This window comes from Takifugu rubripes, chromosome 6 (assembly GCF_901000725.2).
Source record: "Takifugu rubripes chromosome 6, fTakRub1.2, whole genome shotgun sequence".
Taxonomy (NCBI): domain Eukaryota; kingdom Metazoa; phylum Chordata; class Actinopteri; order Tetraodontiformes; family Tetraodontidae; genus Takifugu; species Takifugu rubripes.
This window is the reverse complement of record NC_042290.1, coordinates 4,506,791-4,528,620: the sequence shown is the minus strand read 5'-3', so window position 1 is coordinate 4,528,620 and position 21,830 is coordinate 4,506,791. Positions and strand designations below refer to the sequence as shown.

Genomic DNA, 21,830 nt, shown 5'->3' with positions numbered 1-21,830 from the left:
GTTAACAAAGTTAGCAGGTCGACTCCCCTCAGATGCACGTACACCAGATTTGGAGTTTATTCACACTTCACATACTACAGTGGGTAATGTATTCAACATTGAAACAGCGCTGCCACAGAGGACACAGGAAAAATCAAATAAAATGAAGAAAAGGAACACGGAACCGTTCTTTGCCATTATATAAAAATAGTGTTGCTACAAAAGTATAAATTAGACCTACTGATGAGTCAACTCAGATCTAAAGCTACACAGGAATCTGCTGCCAAAGTGCCATAAAAAAGAACAGAATCTTTTTTTCTTTTTGCATTTTAGCAGTATAAAAATGGAATTAATGCCTGTAAAATAGGAGGAAAGCAACACTAATATCTTAACCTGAATAGCTAATACAGATTATAATCCATAGTTATAACAGAACAGATCTCAACGTTAGCATTCTTATAGCATATTTTACATCATCTCAATAAGTTAAAATCCTGAACAAAATAAAACTTACAGCTGATTTTGACTTCCTAATAACGTTATCTAAGTTGAGTTATTATATCAAAACCTTTTGAAATGCTACTGTAGAAAATAGAGGTATAATGTTATTGGTGTTCCCTATGTTACTCTGAAATGGACCCCCCCCCCCCCCCCCAAAAAAAAACAGCAGTTCTTGTATTTACACAACCCATCCTCTCCACGTCGCCACGCCAACGGTCCAAATTCAGCTCAGCTTTTCTCCTCTGACGCCTGGAGAGCGTCTGAAAGTGACCCCCCCCCCCCCCCCCCCCCCCCCCCAGCCAGTGTTTGTCCTCTGATGCGAGTGAATTGTGTCGGTTCTAACTGTATATATCAGTAATCTTGTTAAAAGCATGCATATCTTAGATATAATTCTCGTTCGATCCACAAAAAAAGAGCTAGTTTCCAAATAAAAATCAGGCTGACGCCGGTGCGCCGACCATGGCGTTTTGTCCCAGAGTATGTTCTATTTAAAACACATTTAAAAACGGTAAGAAAAATCCCTTTATCAGGCTAAAAGGAGATCACTGCAAAGAACAAAAAACTCAAAAATAAAATCCGCAAAGCAATTTACAGTAATTCTGGATCTGAGCTAAATGTTGTGATCAGCTGAGTTCCTAGATCCTAGATTTTTAAATTACAACATTACCTTCTGAGTACTGAGGTAAAACAGCAGATTGGTGTCCAAAGAGATTTCTCAAATTAAAATATAACTTATGTGATTTAAATAAAACTGTATAAATGTGCGACACCAACACAGCAGAATGCACGCCGACTTTGAGGAGAAAACCCAGTTAAAAGTCATTTAACTCAAGCCGTACAGATGCTAATGACGGATAACTAAATGAGAGCTGTCTCTGTTGATTATCTCCAATTCATTTTACCATTTATTAACTAAGAAAATGCTGCAAACACTTTAAAACTGACACCTTCATCTGCACCCGCAATTCTTCACTTACAATCATAAATCACAAGATAAATAAACTTTTTTCCCTCATTAATTATTAATCATTAACTGTGAAAATAACTGGCATTCTTTTGATTCGCAGCTCTTTAATCATTTAACCCAAATATGATTTTAAATGACGTCTTCTAGAAAGTGTTTGCTGCCCTCTAGCGGACAAGCTTGGATGAGCGCCCCATCACTGATGCTGGGTTTGATGAAGCAGGCCTGAAAGCAGCAATGCAGCGCTTTTCAGCCTGGTGATTGGCAAGAAAACAACCTAAAAACGTTATTAAATTTGTTTCTGGAGGTAAGAAGTCGGTTAAAGTACATGTGTTAAAGTGAAATTTGGACATTAGTCAACATTTGTGCAATCAGGTAGACTGAAAAAGTCTATTTTCACTCAGAACATCTGAGATTGTGAACTTCCCACGCGTAGCTACAGAAATACAGAAAACAAACCAACCCAGCCATGTTCGTAAGAGTCGCTTGTGCTCGTCTGTGGATTGAGAACCGGGATGAGAGCTTCGACAAGAGTAGTGAGACATGACGGCTACAACATGGAGCAGCATCGACTGTTCAATCGCGATAAAAGTATCACAACACACGATCAGTTTTTTGTTTTTTTGCACTCATCATTGCTGCGCTGCATCTGCGTCGCTGAGGTTCTGCAGGGTAAGTTATCAGATGCGTTATTTTGAAATCCTTCCTGACTTGTTTCATAAACCTAGAAAAAGTAAAAGGCTGAAACTTAAAAAAAAACATTAAAATAAAGCACTTATGACATAACGCCAAACGTCAAAACAGGAAACAGTTGGAAAGAAGGCCATTGAACAGCAATTTAAAAAAAAAAAAAGGCATGAGTGTTGGAGCTGACTGTGGGTTGTTTTTGAATGGTCACTTGACTTTAAGGCCCAAAAACAGAGATAACAAACTAATACTCGACTAATTAGTGCCAAATGCAGCAAAGTTACAGTACAACTTCCATTCAGCCAACTCATTTCAGGAGGTATCAGTTCGGGAAATGTGTAGAATCGATTAAAAAAATAAATAATCCTTCCATGACTATGCATGCACCGACTTTAGTGAATACAGTACCCCCCCCCCCAGAGATCTGCTTTGTTGTTTTGCTGCAGGTGGCGCTAACCGGACGGAGTCGGGGTGGAACGTTTTCACGGAGTCGCGGTTCGGCGCTCGCCTCGGCATTGAGGTCACAGTTCGGTGCGTGTGTGGGTGCAGCGAGTAGAAATAAATAAAAAGTGGCGGTGCCGGCGTGGGCGCACTTGTTCCTGAGAAAATCCCGTTGGTTCGTGTGGAAAAAGTCGCGAAAGTGTTGTCAGAGTATCAGAGAAACAGTCGTTTTCAGCAGATGGCGCGGGGAGACGATGCATCGTGGGAAACGCTTATTGCCTCGAAGACGGAAGACAATGTTAATGTTTGAATGAGCAGTGAGGAAGAGGAGGAAACGGTTTTTCCTCCCAACTCGTTTAAAAGGAAACACAAGTGCATAAAAACAGCAGCTAAGGCTAGCATTTAACTATTTATCATACTTGCAGCTAACCATGTGTCACCTTTTAAACGGCCTGAACTGTAACGTCTTCTCCTTAGTCAAGCACTTTTTATTCGTTTGTTAAAGATTATTATTGCTACAATCTATCGCAAAGCCAGGCAGTGGTGGCCTTTAGGTGGCGCTGTGGTTACCAATACACCACATGTCTGAGTTTTGGACACCAGCTGCAGATATCAGGCTCCTCGAGTCTTCCGTGTACAAACAACCTGCTCTCTGCACAGTAAAGTGCTCAAAAGTCATTTGTTTTGAGGGTTGTGCACATCAGCGACCGTGTTTTAGCAACAGCTTTGAGCTGCAGATCTGAGTGAGATCTGGATGAAAACGTGAGAATACCGTTAAAATTTGTCAAACATTTCCACAACGGTACCCAGAAACCTCCAATAACATTAGCAACTACATAAAAACGGTGGTTTCTGGACCTGGCATGAGCCTTTGAAATGGATTTTCTTTGATGGTTTAGAGTGAAATAACACAGTAACACAGTGAAGACACACTGAAGCGGGCGTTAGAAACCGTTTGCGACCAACAACGGTGCTTTACTTTTTGTGCCTATCAAAGGAATCTGTTCTGAAAGGTCAAACACCAAGTTCACTTTAAAATACTGGCCTTTTTTTGGGTTGTTTTTTTGTGCAAACCGAGCCGTTTGACCTCCAGTTTGAAAACATTTTGTTCAGTTTGGAAGGACACCAGTCCTCTGGGTGACTTTACATAATCTGTAACGGAAACAAGAAGGAAAGCACCGCGCCATTAATGTTTCATCGCCTGCTTTTAACCCGTCTTAAATAAGAAATGCATACAGAGCCGCGCGGGCGAACGATCCGCAGCTTCACGTTCACCCGCGCTGCGATAAAGCGCATCAAATTAACGTCCGAGGACACCGTCCGTGCTACGCTACAGGTACCTGCCGGCCCCGGTGACTTCACAGCAACTCGAAATGCGATGCGTTTCAAACCATTTTCGATAACACCCGTCACCCTCCGACGGTCCGATCACCTGTGTTTAGCCGCGACAGTAGCTTGGGAGCAGCGAGAGCCGACTTTACCTGAAAACGCCAATCAGACTAACAGCAGTTGAGTCGTTATTCCGGAGCGATTCCGAACGCTGGGCGCGACTGAGAACTTGTGTGTGCATCCCGCACCGACGGCAGCGGACCAAACGGGACGACTTTTCAAACTGGACGTTCCACCCCCACTCCTCACCCCCCCACCAAAACAGTCTTCTCTCTGTATAAAATGTGTGATCGGCTGTTTCGTCTCATGGGTGTTTGAAACCTCTGTGAAGTGAGTTTCCTGTAACTACGGACATATTCCATGTCATACACGTTAAAGTTTACACTTGAGCTAAGCCTACGGTATATAAATAATAGTCTGAAGTCATTGGTTGGAGGTGAAGGTTTGGTCGGTTGGGGCCGACTGGGTTCTTAGCCCATGTTGGCCCGGAGGAAAACCAGTTTGTTCATCTCTTCGGCGGTCACCTGCTGCCGCCTCTTCATGGCCAGGCTTTGCTCACACACAGTCACGCACTCGCCGCGGATGCCCACCGCCGGCACGGCCAGCAGCCACAGCGCCAGGCGAGCGAGCCGAGGGAACTTGTCACCCAACGCTGAGCCCCAGTACTGGAAGAGGTCCGGTGTGCCCTGGAGGAGCGGCTCGGCCAGGTACTGAAATATCTCTTGCCTGACCTGGTTGTGGTTCTCGTCGCTACCAGCCACGGGGCAAGAAGAGGCGGCCCCCCTTGAGGTGCCGCCATTGTTCCCTCCCGCCTCTGTGCGGCTTATTTTGGGGGTCGGCGGGCCGTCGCTGTCCCGCTCGTCGCTACCTGAGCCTCCGCTGGCGGATACGCCGCCATCCCTGGTCTCAGCTGCCATTTCACATGCGCGGGAGATTATGTCTTCGTGCTGGTAGGCCGGCACCGACCGCAGCTTCAGCTGGGGGTCCAGGACCATGGCCACCTGGTGGGCTCGCTCAACCTGGAAACAAGAAGTCCGTTTACGTGAAATCCTGAAAACTACAAAAAAAAAAGGGTTCATTCAAGTGTGGGTACCTTAAAGTTCTCCTTAAGTGCTTCCAGGAAGTAGTGGCAGAGCTTACTAGCCGTGCCAGTTCCAGCCTCACCGGCTTTGGATGTGAAAAACTTCTCCAAGCGGAGGTAGACGGGCAGCACCTGCTGTAACGTGGGTCTCCTCTGGCTGCTCAGCTCCAGGGCCGCCATGCGCAGAGGCGCCAGCAGGCAGGCGAGCGTCCCTAACAGGTGCTTGTTCAGACCCTGCAGGACGGGAGCCGTGGCCTTGCTGCGGCCGTACGCCTCGCAGATCTGCTCAAAGTGGGCGTGGACCTGCAGGAGAGCTTCGGCCATTCGGTCCCAGCACGGAGGGGTGGGGCACTGGGCGGCGCTTCCCTGTAGACTTTCCTCCGTTGTGCTTGTTGACGTGGTAACGCACTGGTCCTCGCGGAGGGCCAGCGTGGAAGAGGAGGCGATGTCTCGGCACGTTGAGAGGAGTTCGGCCAGCTCGTGAAGACCCCGGGCCTGGAGGCTGCGCTTCCCGAGGACGGCCTGAACGACAGCGCCCAGCGAGCACCCGGCGCATCTCAGGCAGATCCTCCCGCGGCCGCCGCCGCCGCCGAGGGGCGATCCCGAAAAACCCGCCGCCCACATCTTGGGCTCCGTGACGTAGACGGTGCGGACGTCTGACATCACAAACTCGGACAGCACGTTCTGCACCCAGTGGTGGACCTGCTCGGGACCCTCCCTCAGCTCGGCCTCCCTCACCCCCAGCACGTAGCGCTTCAGCCTCGAGCCCTCCACCTGGTAGGCCGTTAGCACGTAGCAAGCATCCGGGCCCGACGACTGCGAGTGGCAGGTGACGGCGATCCCCAGCGAGGCGTTGGAGCCCAGGGCGCATGTGACCTTGACCTTGACTTGGTTGTACATGCGGGGCAACTGGCGCAGGGCCAAGGCACTCATATTGCCAAAAGCGTCGCGGGTGGAGTAGGCACCGTGACGGGCCCCCGTGTCCACCAGCGTCTGGGCCAGCTTCAGGAAGTCTTTGCTGTTGAGCACGTTCAGCATGCTCAGATCTGAGCACATTACCCGTAAGAGGCGCTCGGCCACCTGCAGCCGCTCCTTCTCAGGTAGTCCGTTAGTCTCTGCCAGCAGAACCAGAGGACGAGCACACGGATCAGGGTTGGGTTCTTTTCCCACCGACATACTGCAAACACAGCGTAACACTCACGGTTGAGGGTATGATTCCTCTGGGCGATGGTTTGAGGCTGGATTTGGAGTTTAACTGAGGGAGGGGCCTGAGCCTGGGATTGAACCTGAACCTGGGCCTGGCCCTGAGCCTGAGAACCTCTCCACATCTGCTCTTGTGCGCCAGAGCCTGAGGGGGTTTTGGGAGAGTCCCCTTTGGTGTGATTCTCGCTGTCAGCTAAGAGACAGAGGTCAGAGATGAGGCAAAGGCATCAACAGCACAGGGAGGGGACAAAAAAAAAGAAGATGCAAAGTGCATTTAAAAAAAAAGACTAAACCTGGACATTTATCAAACCACACTTTGACTAAATTTACCCTGTATACACACACGTGGTTGTGTCAATAGTGCCTCCTAATCAGTGCGATCAACCATGAAAATCTGCCTTTTGTAGCCTCAGAACCAGATCTGCAACAACCCAACAACGTATGACAAGTGTTGTAAAGCGCTTTGAGGAGACTTGAACATCTCTAATCAGAAATAAGAGACAATTTCACAGATCGCCTCGGTGTGCGATGATCAAACACACGTTCACATGCATTGCAGCCACTGAGGGTGTGTTCACCTGCTCTGCTTCCCTGCCAAGCTAAACATGCGTTTGCGGTTGTGGACTCACCAGCGTGGGACTGCATGTGCTCCAGCAGGTTGTTGTAGAACTGGAACTGGATGCCACAGGCACCACAAGTGTAGTGTTCTAAAAAATCACAAGGCCCACAAGAGCGTATGACTCTTCGTCAGAGGAGAAAATTAACACACTGTCCGTCAGCTAGCCTCCGTTTTCCCTGAGCTACGCTCGCCAAACGGCTCTGACAGTTCATCTCCGGCGAGATGGCGCTTCAGTAAATGCAGCACAAAAAGACTCAACAAGCTGCAGCATTAGTAGATAAATCAGTATATGAAAATCTCCTGACTTGAACCTCGTCTGGGGCCTTTGTCTAATTGGATGCTGATCGAAATCATGCCAATTAAACTCCAGGGGGATGAATCAATGGTTGAGTTTTAAAAAAAAATGAATCAAAAATGAAGTGAAGAGGCTGACATGTGGGAAGGGGATGAACTTACTCTGGGTCGTAGAGAACGATGTGGCCACCAGAGGGCTCGCAGTTCCTGTGTGCAGCAGAGAGAGGGGGTGTTAAATTCGCAGACCCGCTGGGCCGTCATCCATGACTTATTCACTCAGTGCCGTCGGCACTCATGATTTCTTATAAAAGGTGAGGGCGATGGGGAATCACAAATCTTTTTTAGTGTAACTTTATCATCTCATGTAGAACATTACAAACCCTTTAAAGAATGCTGACAGCAGAACCTAAAATAACCCTGATTCTACCACCAAGAAGAAAACACCAGAATCAGACCTTTTTGTTTTTAAACCTATCCTATGTGTTCCGCCCACACGCTGATCGGAGTATCAGGAACGGTGCATTCGTCCTCTAAATCTGACATTTGTCCGTTTTGAAGACAGGGAAAGAAGACAACAATCAATAAACCGCGACGAGAGCTTGCGATCGCGTTCGACTGTGCAGGAAAGTCTGCAGAGGAGATGGATGTAAATGCAACAGCAGACTCCCGGCACCTTCGTCAGCTCACACTCAATCAGTTAAAAGTCCAATAACAGTGGGAAACAATTTTAAAAAAACAAAACTCTGTTGAGTTAGATTTTATGCTGATTAAAACTAAAATTGGCATGCTGATTCCCAAATTGGAGTCAGTTGTTTTCCGAGCACGTCGAAGTTTTTTTCTCCACAGCTCAACCTCAGGATGAGCGAAATCCCACTGATTAGCTGCAGTGAGACTTACCCGCTGATTACGAGTGGACTCATCCACAGCTACACGGCAACTCGTTTGTGAGGTCACAACTGAGACAGTGTGGTGAGGTGTGTGCAGCACTACCAATATCCTACAAGGGATACTCAAAAACTTGATGTGATAGAGAAAAACAGATCAGTTTTGGATTCCGCACCCAAAAATTAAAATAAAACTAAAAATAGCTGTCAGACCTGACTCAGCTAAAAACTGTGTTCCCCAGTGTGATAAAGCCATTATTACATTTGTCATGGATACAGCATAAAAGTGGACATTCACTGCTAATTTCTAAACATACATACCATAATTGTCCTTAAGACTAAAATTAAATCTATTCACTGCAGCATATTTGGAAAATGGAGAGGGGGGAGGTTGAGGTAGATGCTGAACCGGGGCAGTACCTGCTACCACTAGGTGCCGCCAACTCTCCCCAGCTGATCTCGCTCTACAGTACAAACGCGTCCATCACGGCTGCCCGGAAGTGTTTGATACGAAAAAGCCCAGAGGAAAAGTAAACTGCGATGCTCGAAAATCTGCAGCTTCTCCAAACAATTCTGTGCCACGGAGGCCATCAGTGCTCAGTCAGCGGTGGATTACATGTGTCCAAGGCCTCTAATTGGAAGGCTATTTTTGGGTCACTGTTGCTATCAGAGCCAAAGGTGATGTAACCAGGTATTTACAAGAGTTCTGATTTGTCCGCAGCTTCAACTTTTTCATTTCGACCTTGTGGCGTCCTCCACACTCAAACCTAATTTTCAGCCCGGACGATTGAAAAAACCACACTCAACACGCACTCATCCATATAAATACAAGTCACTCAGTGCTCACCGCTTGAGTTCTGTGAACTGTTTGTATCAACCAGACTAGACTGAATTGCGCTTTCCAATTTCCGCCTAAATGGACTGTCTGCAAGTGAAAACACAGGAGTGTTAATGAGAGAAATGCCCGCATTAAATAGCAGATAGGCTTTCTAATTCCAGCTAGAAACACACAACAGACAAGATGAAGCCATTTATAAATCCTAATTTTAGTCCGCAGGTCCATCACACTGAAAGCCTTGGGAAAAAAAAATAAAACACGCACACGCACACATCCGAATGTTGGAATTACATTAAAATACGGGTTTAATTCTCGACTTCATTCCATCTTTTTGACCCACTTCTATGACGCGAGTGTCATGCTTTAAATAGTTTTTTTATATGGCAGAGAGCTTCTGAGCAGAAAGGGGTGGGGGCAGCATTAGAGAAGCACCGACGGAGAGAAAAATCAAGAAAATAGTGAAATAACAGTGAAGACGGATAAATATTTGCACACATTTGAATCGTCCCCGCAGTTTTGTCAATACCTTGAAGTCTGTTCACGATCCAAAAAAGTAACAAGAGAAAGAATAGTCCAAAACAATGCTTACTTTTGATTTTAGCAGTCTGGCTATGTCCATATTTACTCATGTCTACGCTGCCGCATTCTTGTATCCGTGAAGCCTTGATATCAAAGGTGCCTACACAAAGGGCAGATTTTCCAGAGTTAATTGAAGGACAGGCCTGTATAGACAGACAGGTGTTCATATGTAGTAACTGGCTCACTTATTGGAGTGTGAAGAGCAACATGTTCCTGGTACGGGTTGAAATACTTGTACTGCTTCCCGCAGAACTCGCAGACGTAGCTCCCAGTTTCTGCAGACAAGAAAAGGCACAATCAAAACCTTATCAGCATAAATGAGTGATTAAAAAGGAGAACTGCTAAAAGCTGCGTTCTTGTATAGAAAGGAGACAAAATAATGCAAGTTTGGCTTATTCCAAAAGGGGAAAGCAAGAGTGATGCAAAGGAAGAAGTGGGGGATTTTGATCTGAGCAAATGTTTCCCCAACTGAACAGTTCCAGGTAGAATTACACTTTTAACAAGATCTTAATATGGAGCTCCTTTCACACCTGCCCTGTAATTTGGTTTGCATGCGGATTTGGTGCACTTTGTCTGCATTTAGTGCGGAGAGCGTATTTTATCTGGGAGAATCTACAGAAAAGAGCGGCGTCTACATACGAGTGGACTTAGGATGCAACCCTGAGATTTCCCCTGATGGAGAGAACACGTTATGGCTCTCAAACATCCTCAAACCTGGGTGGGGCGAACCCTCTCCGGCGCGTGCGAACTGATTCTCTGAAAGTGCAGGTGTGAAAGGGGCACACAGAAATGTGAGATTTGTCTGCCTCGAGGGCCGGGACGCTCGCTCCGTCCCCCAAAACCAATCTAATCAGTCATTAGTGCAGCGACAGAGTGCAGGCTCCCCACCTGCGAACGCCGCCAATTGTGTTTGAAGGGACGCCCGCTGCCGCCGGTTGAACCCGCAGCCTCTGCGGAGGAAGGCGAGTGCTTTGTCCCCTGCGAAGGAGGACTTTTGGACTCATGTTCTGCAACCTTTCCATTGTGGGGTTAGCTCATGTGCTTTCAAGTTTTACAAAGTGGACCGCCACAACTTAAGGTCATGTGACTGCAAACTGTCCCCAAACACTCAACTTGTCAAGCGTTTGTCTATAATCTACAGCTTCCGCTCTACATTTCCTGTCTGTTCCCACTGTATAAGCTGACACAAATGTTCTATCTGAAGGGCATCGGTCTTACTCGGTCCAATCTTCTGGTAGGGTTCTATCGGCTCCTCCTCTTTAAGGCCGTCCCCAGGTAACACCACCTGTTCATATGGATCTGGAACAACGGGAGACTCTCATTAGACCTGCATATAAACCAGAACCTTTAGTCCCAAGTCTTGGATTTGGTCGTGCAAACTGTTAAATGTCCCCGTTTACCGTCGACTGCGTGCAGGTCGCGGTGCTCCTGAAAGCAGCTGTAGTATTTGTACTTCTTGCCGCAGACGTCGCAGGAGTAACGGAAGCTGCCTGCGGGCGAGCAACCAGAGAGGAGAATTCTATTCACGTGCACAAACTATATAGTAAAGACTGAAAATTGGTTCAGGCCCCAAAAGCGTGTGATCCTCTCGTCTGTCTGAAGTTTAAGGGAGTTTAAAAAGTCTCTCATGTGGGGTTATTTAAAGTGAAATGGATTTTTTTTTTATCAATCTCATGGCATTAAAAATCTATAAACTCCTGATGAGATGAGAGAGGAAGACGATGCCAAACGTATTTCAATAAACGGAGTAAAATTCAATTCGGACAGGGCGCGTCCTAAAACGCAACCGAATGAGTCGTCGTACACGATGCTTCCCTTCAAATCTTGAGGAAATACTTGGACCTCTGAGTTGATGTTCCTTTGTTACTATGACAAATTGGAGTTCTTCAGTTGACATGACATCCCTTAAACTCTGGGGTTGGTTCGTTGAGACCGATTCTTCCGATTCATGGCGGTTTTTCAGACACCTTAACACCACTACGGGGGGGGGGCTTTTTCCCAGCAGGTCTTTCTATAGAGATAATTGGTCATCTTAAATGCTCCCAAACACTTCCTTAGCTAAGTTAGTAGCTTGCTCGGGGACTCATGACCCCAGCTTCGGATTAAAACTGCATTCTTTGCTGAGCACCTCAGAATACAGCTAATTTTTATCAGTGGCATGATGACCTCGTCCATCGAGAATGTAACATCTCTTTAAAATGAGGTTACAGCAGAAGTCGAAGACGTTGAGAGAAAATTGTTAAGTGCTCTAAATTTGCTGACATGCGTGGGCTCTGGACATCTGTCGCTGCCTGTAAAAGGTTTTTGTTATCGTAATAATGTCTCTCAAACAGCTGCAGCTCCATTTTAAGGAATTACCAGTAAATTAAGGCTAAATGTCCGTACCTCAAACACATCTTTATTGAGTTGTTTGTGAATTTGTTTGCTGATTTAAAGACAAACTGTGATATTACCCAATTAATTAGACATGCATTTCAAATGCACACTGGTCCTATTGTGTCACATTAAAAGCCTTCCCCTCGATGCTTCCCTCTACACCTGCAGTTCCTCTGCCTTCAGACGATTCCCTTTTGTTGACGTGTTTATGTTGTCTTTACACGGCCGTACATCCATGTGCTGCCGACAGAGCGCGTGTATAAATAACTCAACTACTACAGTCAGGGTTATTTTTAGTCCCGATAATTCTAAGACTTGTGTTTGTATGTAATTTAGGAAGTAACGTGCAAATATTTGCATCTTTTCATTGGCGCTGTCAACAACTGTTTCTGTTTCGCTTCCTCTGATCATAAGCCGTCAAACTGTATCCAGACCTCGCAGGTCGGCTTTAAGGTCACGGTGATCACGTTCCGGATTATGAAACGGGTCGAGTGCGCCAAAAGTGGAAACGATTTCAACGGGCTGTGACATCATAACCTTCGGAGTGTTTACTTACTGTTGGGAGTGGGGGGTAGAGCGTCTCCCACCATGCTTTCTGATTCTGCAGGAAATAAATCATCCAGTTCTGATTACTCACATGAAGGAAGTGACTTAGTTTAAAATCGCACTTCCTGTGTGTTACCTCTGTGAGCCCTGACGTGTGTCTGGTAGCAGTTGTAGTATTTGTACTTCTTCCCACAAACTGCACATATGTAGGAGCCTGCGTAAAAATGATAATCAATTAATGACAAATGAGGGGCTCTGTTTCCTCTCAGAGCTCTGAGTGCACACCTATGCATGAATCTGTGCTCTTTGTCGGAGGCGGAGTACCGAGGACAAACATCCCCTCGGTCTGAGGTCTGCGGTTCACGCCCGCGCTTCCTCCTCCATCGTGTCCGCCAATGACCACGCAGATTTCAGCGGGGTTGCCGTCACCCACTTTCCCATTACTCGTCTCTGAGATCCCGGGCTCCTTCTTTATCGTGACAGACGGCGGACCGGAATTCTTCGTTTTGGGCGCTAAGGTCGGTGAGGGTCCATCTGTGGCCGCACTCCCACCGTCCGTCTGCTCCTTCCCGGGATTGACTGGGGGTGCTTCCTGTGCACTCATGACTCCACCTCCTCTGAGCCTCTGATTCTGTAGATAAACAACAAATGACGTGAGGATTTTCATGCAGGAATTGCCTCCCCTTTCCCCTTGAATAGGAGGCTAGCTAAGCTAACAAGCTGCCCTCTTCAGCAAAAGATGACAAGAACGTTTACGTCTCCCTGATGCAGATCAGCGTTTCCTTTTGAATAGTCCAGTTGTGTTGAACTGCTCACAACAAGATCTGTGGCTTATCCAAACTGGGTCATGAGTTCTGGGGAGAGACACCGCTTAGGAACTTACATTTAAGTGCTGTCTCGTGTTGTCATTATAGTAGAGAGAAGGCAGACATTTCCATGGCCGATATCTCCTCTGAAGTTAGAATCCCACACCCAAGCAATCTAGATGGCTCAATAGGATTAAGAGGAAAAGGGGAATGTGGGGGTTTTTTTTTTCTCCCTTCGGTTTGTGAATTAACATGGTAAAGTACACGTCTCCGGCACTGAGAATAGAACTCTGTAAATAAAGAGTGGGTGAAAAGAGACTTTGCTTGTTACCCATGAGGAGCAGAGTGGCTTAGCTGTTCATAAGTGACCTTTGACGGCATAAAATTCCACAGCTTTGTGACACCCAAATGCTCTGCTTTCAGAAATATCCAAATTACACAACTTGCCACTTCTGCGCAGGACTATAAAAGGCTGTGTCAAGAGAATGTGCTCAAAATGCAACCAAGCAAAACAGAGTTATGCCAGGATGACTGATATTATGGAAAGAGGAGAAATTGGCCTTCTAAAAATAGTGCACAAATACAGAAACATCAAATCTTTGCAGAGCCCAGATACACCTTTCTTAGGAAAAGGAAAAGAGGCAAAGAATTTAGCTAGTTTCTCCATTCGGAGGCAGCGCTTTCCATAGGCTTAATGTCAACGCGCTCGCGCACAATCCCAAATGTAAAGGCCCCCCAAAGGCAGAGCAGACTTAGCCCAGCAAGACTCCATCCTCCGGGGCTAAATATCAAAGCAGATGACCCGTTTAATGTCAAACTTTGCCGTCTGATGAATCCCACGATGAGGTTTCAATTAGGAGTTGCTGGGTTTCACTCGCAGACGAGCCTTTTGGCATTTCAAGAGACAAATCTCACCAAAAAAAAAGAAACAAGTTGGGGATTGAGCTTTAGCTAATGCCATCGTGGTCAGCGAGTGGCCCCAAATATCACGAAGGCACCCTCATATTCATCACTGGCATGTGTCGTGGAAGATTTCGTTCAAAAACACTCACTTTTAAAGTGAAAGAATCCACAAATCACGGATTGGGAAGACATTTTATATTGCGCAATATGGAGACGGTAAGACTCCAGCACACAGGTGTACATCAGAAAAGTGGCTCTCCAAGGGAAAATCTAGACAGAATATATCCCACATTGAGCCTTCCCGCACCGGTGACGTTCCCAGCTGATTGAGAAACTATTCCTGTCCAGTTGGCAAGCATGTAGAGTCCATTTTCAGATGCAGGCTCCAAACTCCTGCTGACCATTGCATCTTTCCCAGCACCTGAGCCTTGTGACGTCAACCATCTTTCCACAATGGCTGGGCACCTGTTGTCCGTATGATAAACTCGTGCATAGTTCTAAAATTCAGAGGATTTCCTTCTCACATGAGACAACAGAGTACACTTGTAATGTCAAATAATCCTGCAATAGAAATGTACAAATATATTAGTCCCTGACCTTTATTTTCTATTTATTTATGGACTCTTTTTGCATAAATAGCTTGTGTATCTGAGTTTAATATGCATTGTTGTTGGGGAAAAAAAGGTCATCTAACCATGACAACAGCTGTTGACGCCCTGAAGGCAATTACTGCATCTGTAGCTCTGAAAATCTCATTTAAAATATAAAACTTCTCCTGGAGTCAATAAAACTGGAGAGAAACTAGAATAATGAGGTGTGTTTGCTGATGAACAGCTGTTATACTGAAATATAAGCTCAGGAATTTCATATTAATCCTCGTGTAGGCTCATTTTGAAATACACATCATTAAAATTCCGTATCGCCAACAGAGCAGCGTCAAATTTTACATTCCAGTGTCATCAGTTCTGTTTAAAATGCAACGTTTCACAGTGTAAAAGCGGAGTTTGTAAAATTCCAGACACCTACTGTGTGGGAGTACATTAATCCAGATCAGGAAAAGTCAAATTCTTTATGTTGTTCTATTGTTAACAGGCTGATACAGCACTGTTCTGACTGAGCAAAGGTCAAATGGACCAGAGATTTTGGGGTCCAGGCCCCTCAGAACCATCTCAGACTGATGTTGGACTGAGCTGCAGTCAGCCAGATGTGAAGGTGTGTGAGCATGGACATCAATACTGGAGACAATTTCATGCTTCTCTTACTTTATGACTGTCTAACTCTCTATTGATCCTGGTTGATCGCGACACAGCAGAGGGAATACCAGCAATTTCTCCCTCTTCTTGATATTTCATCAGGTTTTTCCTTTCACTCTTTGTTATCTCACTGTGTCACATTTTAAAATTAAAAAAAAAAAATAAACACAAGTCTGAAACCGACACTCTTGGAAAAAAAAACTGGGCCTTATTATTTATTTATGGGGGCAAAACAAAGGGGTCCAAGAATACAATTGAGAGGAAGCAACCATTTTCCGTTTGGTTTGTTATCGGGCAATAGGACAGGCTGGTGTTGGGAGGGGCAGTATTCCGTGGCTACATGGACGTATGGCCTGGGAATGTCCCTCAACAGCAACACACAGACAAAACAGGCAACTTTGTGAACTTTTGATCTCCATCAAGTCTATTCCTAAAGATTTGGCAGCATTTTAATGTTTTCCTGAAGTGTCACAGTCTCTTTCTCTCAAACTCAACCAGGAATAACATCAGTAAGAGGCAGGTGCACATCTGGCCACAGTGTGTGGATCCCCCCCCCCCCCCCCCCCCCCCCCCCCCTCCCCATCTAGATGCAAAACAACCCAATCAAACCCTGTCATAGTTAACTTACTTCTCCTCACATTAGTGATGACAAACCTTGTGCAAGACTGCAACTAGCGCCTGGAGACGCTCTTGATTGTAACAGACTCTATATAAATAAAGTTGAACTGAATTTAATGAGCAGGAGCAGCTCGGCGAGGCCCCCATCTCCGTTTGTGTCTGAAGCCCCTTTCAGACACAAATGTGGAGCTACATGATCTTTAATGGGAGCGCATACATGAAGCACGTCAAGCTCTGGAAATCCCACCGTTGGGGGATTGTTTATTTCATATGAACTTTGCAAATTAATAAACAGCCACTGGCTAAACCTGCTTAGCATCTCCAGCTAGCTGCCTCCCCGGTCCTGTTGTCAGGAATTAAAGACTCACACAAACACATTATTTCCGAAAATAGATTTATTTTCAAAGACAAGTCTTTTCAAATTCTTCTGGAGTCAAATGTCAACCCTTACAATCTTTCCAGATTAGCCAAAATTCCATCCGCCCTCACAAAACCTGCCCTGAGCTTCTGACAGACTTAAAGGTGTAACGATGACGTTGTTGACGCCGATCTCTGACCCCCATTAATGATGGAGATGTGAAAATGCCCAAATGGCGAGCTGAGTCGGGTCAACCTTCATTAAAAAAAACCCACATCGACGTGCTAATTTCAGTGCATTTATAAACCTCCCCCAGTTTAACCATTAAACAGGACTGGTAGGGCTATTCTGCCAAACCCAAGTTCAGATTTTTCGCCTCTACTTAGCATCTGATCGTGTCATCACGCTGTAATTTTTGCGGCATGTGTGCACACCTGCAGCTTCCATCAGGGCTCTCTCCGTTATCAGGGGAAATAAAAGGCTCGTTTATAAGCAGGGCCTGGTGCATTAGTGCTTTTGCTTTGATTGTGGTTTGCATTTAATGGAACACAGCCTTTCCTCCCAGCTCTAAATGAAGTGTCTATCACTTGTGATTTCATCAACAAGGCCTCTAATTAAACACAATCCCAGAGTTTACTTTATATTAAGTCCCTGTGTCTGCCTCCGTCAAATTAAAATCTACGCATCTGGCCTTTAGATCTCCCACAAAATGAACAATCTGATTTTTTTCCTCATCTTTTGCACCAGACAATTGGAAATCCAAACCAGATGTGGGATTGATGTTTCTCACAAATAAGGAACACATAAAAAGCAAATGAAGGTGGAGGGAGGAGCTACACAAGCCGCGACACGGGGAAACGCTGTTAATGTTTGCACATTATGGAATGTGTATTATTTTAGAGCCATTAGCTTGTGCCAAACCATTAAAGAAAACTAAACTTTTGTAAGAGTTACTCCTCACAATCGCTTCCATGTTCGCATTAACACGTGGACATAGTAACAATAAATGGCTGCAAATTTTGCAGAATAAATAGGTTAGCCATATATTTGAACATTTTTGGGACATCTGTTCGGAATTCGGAGACGAGATACTTAAAATAATCGGCCTATATATGGGTAGGACATCCTGCTGCTGCACAATAATGAAGAAAATCAACAACTTTGTTGATGGAAAAACAACCATCGTCTGTAGCCAGCATGGGGAGGTTCGAAGAAAATTCCCTTAAACAAATAGAAACATGTTTAGGCCTGTGAAAAATGGTATTTTAGAGGGATTAAAAATAGGATGCAGCTAAAAGTGGGAGGGCGGCGGCGGCGGCAGTGGTGGGGGGGCTTCAATCACTGCTTTCACTGCATGTTTGTGTTATTCATGCAGAGTCGCCGAATATGAGTAAAACCTGTTTCACCACAATTTGCCCTCCCCGTTCCTTTAATCAAGCGCACATTTGCCTGTCCCCTGTAATAAATGTCTTTCAACGTGGTGTATGACCAATGATTTCAAAAAGCAATAATGCAGAGAAATGGATAATTCCCCCCCCACTCACTCACACACACACACACCAGCCCCACCCCCAACGTACACACATGCGATGCTCTGGTGGAAAAAAAAAAAAGGAAAAAAAAAAACCCAAACTGTGTCGTCTAGTAAAATTCCATCAGCATGCACTCAAAACCCCCATAAAAACCTTTTCAATCTATATGTTAATGCCACGAATTAAAATTTAATAACAAGCGATATTGAAAAGCAGAGCTGAATTATACAAAAATAAATCCTGAAAGATCAGGCCCTAAAATTAGAAATTCAGGGCAGCATCCAGTCCGCTGCTAAACCCTTGTAGGCTGGCAGATTAAATTTTTGATGAAAATCAAAATTGCGCTGCACACTGACGCAGGCTCGGCAAACCTGGAACTATTGTGATTTATGGATTCATTAAACCCCCGGGAGTTTCAGCCCCCCCCGCCTTCCACTTTTCACTCCGAGAAATGAGATTTGCTTTGCAGAAAATTTGTGTTTCCAGAAAAGCTGCTCGGGCTCCGCTCTACCTCTACAACACGGTCAACAAAAAGAAGCTGTGCATAACTACAGAACATAAACAGGCCTAATTTCCAGGGCTGCAGCAATTGAACGGCCTCGTGCATTATTCATGGAGCCAATAAGGTTCACTTTTAAAAAAGAGGAGGCAGGGAAAATGTGTAGAACACACAGATTTGGTTTAAATGCAGCAGCTCTAACCTCAGGAAAGAAAAATCCCAGGGGACTAATTTAAGTGAAGCCCCCCCCCCTCCATTTTCAAGATGCCACAATAAACAACGGCACAAATAACAGCAGACTGTGAGGAGCCTTGGATTTTTATGGGATGTATGTTTACCCGGACTGGCAAAAACACAACAAGGCTTTCAGAACCTGCACAACCTGCGCTCCTCCAACGACATCGACGTTCCAGGCCGGGATGGGATCCATTCTGTGCTTAATTATGCTCCCAGGAAGGAGTTTCACCTCCCTGTCCCTAACCTCCGCTGCAAAAATCCCAAGAATCAAAGCTTTTTTTTTTGAGTCGGGGGGGGGTTGTTTTTCTTTTCACCACTGCAACATTACCCTCCAGAACTTTCAAACTCACTCCTCGGTTCTCCAGGTATTCTGCACATAAACATTCCAGTGGCTTTGAGACTGATCCCGCCGCATTAAAGCCCCTTTTTCCAAACTGGAACTGCAAAATTTTACACCCAGATTCTGCGCTCAAACCTGCAGAATTTCCACCCTCTAAATTCAGGATATGTGAAGGTCGGCAATAAAACTCCCTCGCAGGAAAATGGCCTCTGCAGTTTCCCTTACGTTAAAGCAAAGGCAAAGCCGCACAACATGGGAAAGTGTTTGGCGTCTGCAGGATTAATATAAACAGACCAGGCAGCGGCTGTGATTGTTTTTCCTGCTCCCCAATTTATGCTGACATGGACCTTCTTCTCCCCGTGCTCTTCATTTCAGCGCGGACGGTTATTCCTCTGCTCCCACAATTCCAACAATATAAAAATAAAATCCAAATGATCCAGTGTTTCCTCATTTCTAAATATAATCTTTTTTTTTAAATGAATAGACAGGAATGGCCATTAAAGGCTAGAATTGTGCAATCCTTAGTTTCACTTTTAGGGATGTGTGAGTAAATTTCATTCACTAAATAAAGCCTAAAGTGCAAAAATGCAAATTTGTTAAAAAAAAAACACATTAATTTGATGAAAAACATCTCGTAGTTTCCGTTCAGCAATGGTTTCCAGGTAGCATTTATTTAGGATTAAGGCTTTCCACAAGCAAATCCAGATCCATTTGACAAAAAAAATAACAATTCCATCCCAAAAAACAAATCTCATGACGTTCTTCTCCTAATTTCCCCACCAACAAAAAAAATCACGACCGACAGGTGGCGCCAAACGACGCCGATATTTCAAATCCTCTACCTTCCTAAAAATAAAAAATTCGGACTCTATTTTCACATGACGACACTAACGGGCTCCGTCGGTGCAGCCCGACATCAACGAGCCGAAGGACGCCGCCACAAACTCGGGTAAACAGCGGCGGAACCGCGGAGGGAAGCAACTAAGGGAGGTCTGCTCAAAAATTGCTGAAAAATTCACAAAACATGGCTGCAGGAGGTTTTTGTGTTTCAGATTGTTCCTCCCCTCCTCGTCCTTCATGGTGCCACTAACGCCCGGTCCGCTCACTCCAGCTGCGCACACTGTCTAAACCCAAGCGGGCTGAACCCGGACTAACTCGGCTGCACACACGACTAGTCAACAGTTAACCCGGAAAGTTGGTTAGGGAAATTCTGGCCCCACATCAACAGATTAGGTCCATTTCGGATGGCTTTCCGAGCCCGCACCTGGTTCGGTGACAGGGACGCAGGGCAGGAAAGAGACCGCGGCCGGGGGCTCGTTTGTTTGCTACGCGGAGTCAAACTTGGAATTTCTTTGGGAAAAAAAAAAAAATTAAGATTTTCTTTTTTCTAAATCAGAAAAAAAAAAAGCCCAGCGAAACAGCGTGGTGACATACCTCCAAACACGATGCGGCTCATGCGAACCAGACTCCCGCTCCAGAAACCTTCCCTCCCGGACCAGAGGTGGCTGCACAACTGCTTCCTCCTCCTCCGAAAAAAAAATTAAAAAAAAAAAATTAATGTAAATTAGTTATGAGAAATTCCAAATGTTGAGGGAGGGGGGGGGGACACCCCAGCCTATTTTCTTCTCCATCCGCCAAAAGGCTGCGTTACATTTTGAGAGTAAAGGCGTAATGAACGGTGGATTTACCGAGGTTCACGCACTCCGTGCAAGCGCTCCCTTTTCTGCCCTGCACGGGGGGTTCGTGTCGCGGTGGGTCTTGTGAAAATTTCGTCCGCCATATACAAGGACAGATTCCCAAATTGCGGCGCCGGCCTGCATATTCGCCTACATGGAGGGGGGAAAAAAAGAAAGAAAATGGAAAAAAGTCTGGGATGAAGACAGGCGGAGGGGGCGAAATGTGTGGGCCGAAAATGACGCTACGTGGGACGAAAGAGTCCGCGAACTGCGCAGAATAGTTGATGGGGAGAATGTGGTGATTTCGCGTCATGCAAAAACGGACAAGTGTAATCTGCTGGGTGGTTTTATATTGAAAACGACTCGAATGATCCTCGATATTGTAGTCCTGTCCGTTTTCTTGCTTGTTCTTTCTGAGTGTAATCTCACTAGTTTAAAGTGAAAGTAAACCGCGATGATGGTCGGTATGCAACTTTTCTATATGCGCATTCTGCATAATTAAACCCAAATTAAATCACTCATAAATCAGGGTGATGAAATGACGGGACGACGGTTGTCTTTAACGCGGGGGCTTCTGTTCCGCGATTGTGACAGTTTAAGAGAAAGGTTTTGATTGGCCAACATTTTCTGCTTTTAAAAACCCGATTCTGAGAATTAAAAATGTTTCTTTTTCTCTCGAAATAGTTCAGTTTTGTTTATTACAATGTCTTTCTGTGACATTCTCTTCCAAAGATTTGCTAGTTTTGCTGATCTTTTATGTATTTATTTATTTATGTATATGTATTTCTTTTCAATCATACAATAAAAATAAAATACAAACGTCAAGAAAACAAGTATACTATTTAAGTTGAATTTCAATTTCCAGAAAAAAGAATGCGATAAACTCTCATTTAAGCTTTCGAGTTAAGTTGTTTTTTTTGTTTATTTTGTGATGGAACGATTAAAATGATCCCATTCTCATTCTTGACACCCCGAGGGGGAAAAAAAAACGTTGTTTAGTCACCGTATTAATAAACATAATAATTTAGTTTGTAGATCATTTATTACATTTGTACTTATTTGGATGGTGCTTAAAGTTCAAAATCTATTTATAGAATATGTAAAATCCATAAGTGACACAAAGATACGTGGGCTGCAAAAGAGAGTAATAAATCTTCAAATATGTAAAACATTAGATTTAGGTCGTTCCTAAACCAAATTTTCAACAGTTGTGGGAAAAATCCGTAG

The 21,830-nt window shown here is 45.1% G+C and overlaps 1 protein-coding gene across 7 annotated transcripts; it reads right to left on the bottom strand.

The window, feature by feature from the left end:
- Window positions 1–30: 30 nt before the first annotated feature.
- Window positions 31–21,346, bottom strand: znf618 (zinc finger protein 618). 7 transcript variants are annotated; one of them, XM_029837528.1, is made up of 16 exons: window positions 20,616–21,346; window positions 20,362–20,453; window positions 12,706–13,012; window positions 12,518–12,595; window positions 12,392–12,436; window positions 10,860–10,949; window positions 10,678–10,758; window positions 10,348–10,437; window positions 9,645–9,734; window positions 9,470–9,559; window positions 8,890–8,967; window positions 7,321–7,365; window positions 6,875–6,952; window positions 6,244–6,438; window positions 5,055–6,157; window positions 31–4,980 (listed from the first exon to the last, which is right to left on the bottom strand). In XM_029837528.1, the coding sequence occupies exons 3-16, from the start codon at window positions 12,983–12,985 to the stop codon at window positions 4,432–4,434; spliced, it is 2,892 nt and encodes a 963-aa protein (XP_029693388.1). In that variant the 5' UTR covers window positions 12,986–13,012; window positions 20,362–20,453; window positions 20,616–21,346; the 3' UTR covers window positions 31–4,431. The 7 variants fall into 7 exon arrangements, with proteins under 7 accessions (XP_029693388.1, XP_029693386.1, XP_029693387.1 ...); XM_029837526.1 differs by having other exon boundaries at window positions 12,667–13,012; window positions 20,616–21,342; XM_029837527.1 differs by having other exon boundaries at window positions 12,667–13,012; window positions 20,362–20,450; window positions 20,616–21,342.
- Window positions 21,347–21,830: the final 484 nt, after the last annotated feature.